The 3,767-nt window shown below is 37.6% G+C and overlaps 1 protein-coding gene across 2 annotated transcripts; it reads left to right on the top strand.

Annotated features, from left to right (window-relative positions):
• Window positions 1-412: 412 nt before the first annotated feature.
• On the top strand, window positions 413-3,397 carry LOC141606107 (uncharacterized). Of its 2 annotated transcripts, XM_074425120.1 has the most exons (12): window positions 413-611; window positions 681-917; window positions 1,024-1,287; window positions 1,400-1,486; window positions 1,585-1,686; window positions 1,788-1,865; window positions 1,957-2,022; window positions 2,137-2,244; window positions 2,362-2,512; window positions 2,600-2,704; window positions 2,812-2,928; window positions 3,031-3,397. In XM_074425120.1, the coding sequence occupies exons 1-12, from the start codon at window positions 498-500 to the stop codon at window positions 3,243-3,245; spliced, it is 1,644 nt and encodes a 547-aa protein (XP_074281221.1). In that variant the 5' UTR covers window positions 413-497; the 3' UTR covers window positions 3,246-3,397. The 2 variants fall into 2 exon arrangements, with proteins under 2 accessions (XP_074281221.1, XP_074281220.1); XM_074425119.1 differs by having other exon boundaries at window positions 2,137-2,512.
• The last annotated feature ends 370 nt before the right edge of the window (window positions 3,398-3,767 follow it).

Below are 3,767 nucleotides of genomic sequence, written 5' to 3'. Positions count from 1 at the left end.
CTTTGTGTCAGGCCTGGAGTTTGACACTGCAGTCTTCAATATGAAGTGTGTGCCATGTCATCACTTCGAAGTGTGTGCTATGCTGTCACTTTCGTATATTGTTGTAATATTAAATATAATATGCAAAAAAATGCATCCTCTTACTATATCATATATTAAGCTAGATAATTATAAAAAATAAGAGTAACTATAGGTTTATAATTTAAATTGAAGAAATTAAACATTTGTAAAAAGGCGTTAATGATACCCGTTTTAACCCAACCCGTATTTTACAAGCCCAAAATGAACCTGCCTATATTTTACCCGAATCCGAAATGACCGAACCCATAACCTGCTTGATTGATCTCTTTGATAGGTCTAGGTCTTATCAACTAAGGAGTACATGAACAATTTATTTGAATTTCTTGGAACGTCATAGAACGAAAGATTGATGGAGCAGATCGAAAACTGACTCAAAAAAAAGATAAATCTAATCAAATATTAGCAGAGAGTTAGAGATGGCGCCGGCTTCGTTGTTATCGGATGTCGGTGGTGATTATTGCGACTGGGGTAGCGATTATACTGATTATAGCTATGCTAATGAAGATTATGGCCCCATTCAAGCTGATAATGTACAATTCGACTATTTCCGTCTCAATTATTTGCTTATCTTTTTTATTTTAATTTTTTTAATGTTGCAGCCTAAGGTAGACGACATACCCAAGTATGAATTGGAGAGGTGGTCGTCTGTTGACGATGATGACGATGATGTTTATGACGACGATGACGATGACGATGACGACGACCACAAAATTGAAAAGCTTAGTTTAGAAGATAAATTAGCGGCTTATCGGTTGCACGATCTGTATCGTTGGGAGCCTTTTGGTTCCTATCTTACCCGCCAATATTATAATTATTCGGCTCCTCCCTACTTTAAGGTATACGCAATAGTTTACGCTTACTTTATCCGCTTTCATATCTTTTTTATTTTATACAAAATATAAATAAATTCTAAACTATTTATTTGCTTGCTGCAATTACTAGCGTGATCATCCTGATGATAATTTGTTTCTGAAAGAACTTGGCGATGCTCAAGTTCAAGTTCCATGGAGAACTCAACTAGAGTACCCTAAGCATGCTGATGAACTTCTTATTAAGGATGTTGTGGCTTTAATAATCTGGCAAGATACCAAACACAAAGCTTTCTGGAATAATCTACGCGAAATGTCTCCGCCTGATCAGGATGATAGCCTCTACTCCCACATCATCCGAGTAGCGGCTTCTTTGGTCTCTTTTTTTTATACCCAGGTTCCTCATCCCCCATCATTACCATTAGTCCATTACTCCATTACCATGTGCATATATATCCTTTGTGCTCCACATTTTACAACGTTCTACACATAATGTTTGATTTTGGCAGGCTAATTTATTTAAGATTGGTCATGAGCGTACGTTGGATAAGCAGATGGACATAATATTTACCAAAGCGGAACAGTGGGATGAAAAGGTTTGTGGCTTTCCGAGGAATCTTGTCAAGTTTATCAATACACAGTTAATTCCTTAATGTTACTGTTACGCAATTAGCATATCCTCTTGTAAATGCAGGGTACCTCTCTTGATGGAGCATGTGAGTTACTCATGCAACATATGGCTGACAAGGATGAATTTTCTTTCGTTACAGAGAATGACCTCGCTGACATACCCTTTGTAAATCCCGAGCCTTGCTACCCTTTGTTGTGGCTGTTCACTCATGCATGATTATCTCATATTCTGTATCTAATTATGTTATTTATCCCTTCCAAGTGCAGTCCTATGCTAACGATATTCGTACCCGTAAGTTTAAGCGTCCCTCTACTATTTGGGTTCCCTTCCCTCCAACAGATAAGGTAATGCCGGTGTTACCTAATTACCATGTTTTCGTGCTTCATGGCTTTCTGTTAAGATGTTTATCCCCATTATGTATTTTTGTGTACATAGGATCAATTGTTTCATGACATTACCGAGGTAGTCAGGAAAGCGGAATTGCCTCCAGCACAATTGACGGTAGAATTATTTCTCATTCACATCTGTAGTATACTTCTATTACACTAGCAAGGTGGCTGAGATGTTCAGGAAAAATTAATTAATCGCTAACACTTTGTTATATTCATCGTGCAGGCCGGTGAAGCCGATGAATATACGCATTGGATGATGACGCTTCTCAGAGAAGAAGTTAGTCAAGTAGAGTTACGTCTTATATCTCGAGCTATGGGAGAACACCCCATGGTCAGGCTGGCTCGATCATCAGAGGATGCATTATTTAAGGGTCTTTTAAGACTCCTACAGCCCTTGTTGTTTGAAGCAAAGAGGAGAATTAAACTTGAGCTGTTTAATGTGCTGCAGCCTTTGTTTACGCTATGCAATCTTCATCGGTACAAAGTGTGTGCTGAAATCTCTGAAACAGTCCAAGTTGCTGATCTTCGCCGGATGTCGCTAGGGAGTCGTTTTATCGGCCGGAGTCATCTAATTTGGGCGTTCTATAAGTTGGGATATGGTAATGCTCTTGTTCAATTGATTATTGATCCAACTTGGCTTTATTCAATATTCTTCATCTGAACCTTGGTTTTTTGGTTGTGTACAGCACTTCCTCTTGAAATCAGGAATACGATCAACGTTTTCGACTCTGACGAAGATCATCCACCTTATCATATTTATATGGCTGCCTTGAAGTTGGCCTTGCGGTCTGGTATGTGCTCTTTGCTTTGTTGTTTTATTCTGTTTTATCCTGTGACACTGTGCTTTTGAAGTGTCGACTGCAGTAAATAACGGTAAGATGCTCTTTTTGGCCTGCAGGGGAAAAGAAGATGCAGCTTGATCATTTTGTCTTTGCCGTCCTTCACTCGAAAGATATTGACTTTGATGGGGAGCGGGCGATTGAATTCTATCAGGATTTCAGAGATTTCCAGAAAGGTATCCGCCTTACTTTCTAGATGGTGGAACATGGGTGTCATCTTTTCAATTCCCTTACCATATGCGCTTAACGATAATGTTTATTGTTGTTTGCATACGTAGCTTTGGAGAGCATGGAGACTGAAATTGAGCCTAAATCTACAGTGACCGTGAGGCCTTGCGGTTCGCTTGATATTTTCTTTGACTCGAGAGATGATTCGCATGATACAGAGGAACACACCACCACCGTTGAACCCAAATCATCCGAGAATTTGAGTACTGATTCAGGAGACGCAGAGGATAGCATCACCAACACTGGTAGAATATATTCAAAATAGTTCACTATCATGAATGGCACTCTTTTGGATGTCAAATATTCAAAATAGCCATGTAACATGCCAAATTCATCTGCATTTACAGTTCGAAGATGTGTACTGCAAAAAAATACTCTCGATATGAAGTAATGTATTTGTTAGTTAAATTGGTTGAAGCGCAGAGAATGTTGCTGTAAAGTATTGATCATCTTCAAGTACAAATAAATAACTCATTGTCGAGTAAATTCACTAGTACTTCAATTTCATCCCCGCCTTTCAGTGATTTGTCCAAGGTCGTCTATGAAGTTCTTACAGTAAGGCCCGTTCTTTTGGACGGAAATTGTCTGAACTGAAATGAACTGAATTTAATGAAGCTGATCTGATCTGATCTGATCTGAACTGAACTGAAATAAAAATAAAAATAAAAGATAATAATAATAATAATAATAATAATAATAATAATAATAATAACAACAACAATAACAATAATAATACCTATAATAATAATAATAAATGTTATAATAATATTATTCTTTATTATTATTA

This window comes from Silene latifolia, chromosome 10 (assembly GCF_048544455.1).
Source record: "Silene latifolia isolate original U9 population chromosome 10, ASM4854445v1, whole genome shotgun sequence".
NCBI lineage: Eukaryota > Viridiplantae > Streptophyta > Magnoliopsida > Caryophyllales > Caryophyllaceae > Silene > Silene latifolia.
The sequence above is the reverse complement of the archived record's forward strand: the minus strand, read 5'-3'. Positions and strand labels throughout refer to the sequence as shown.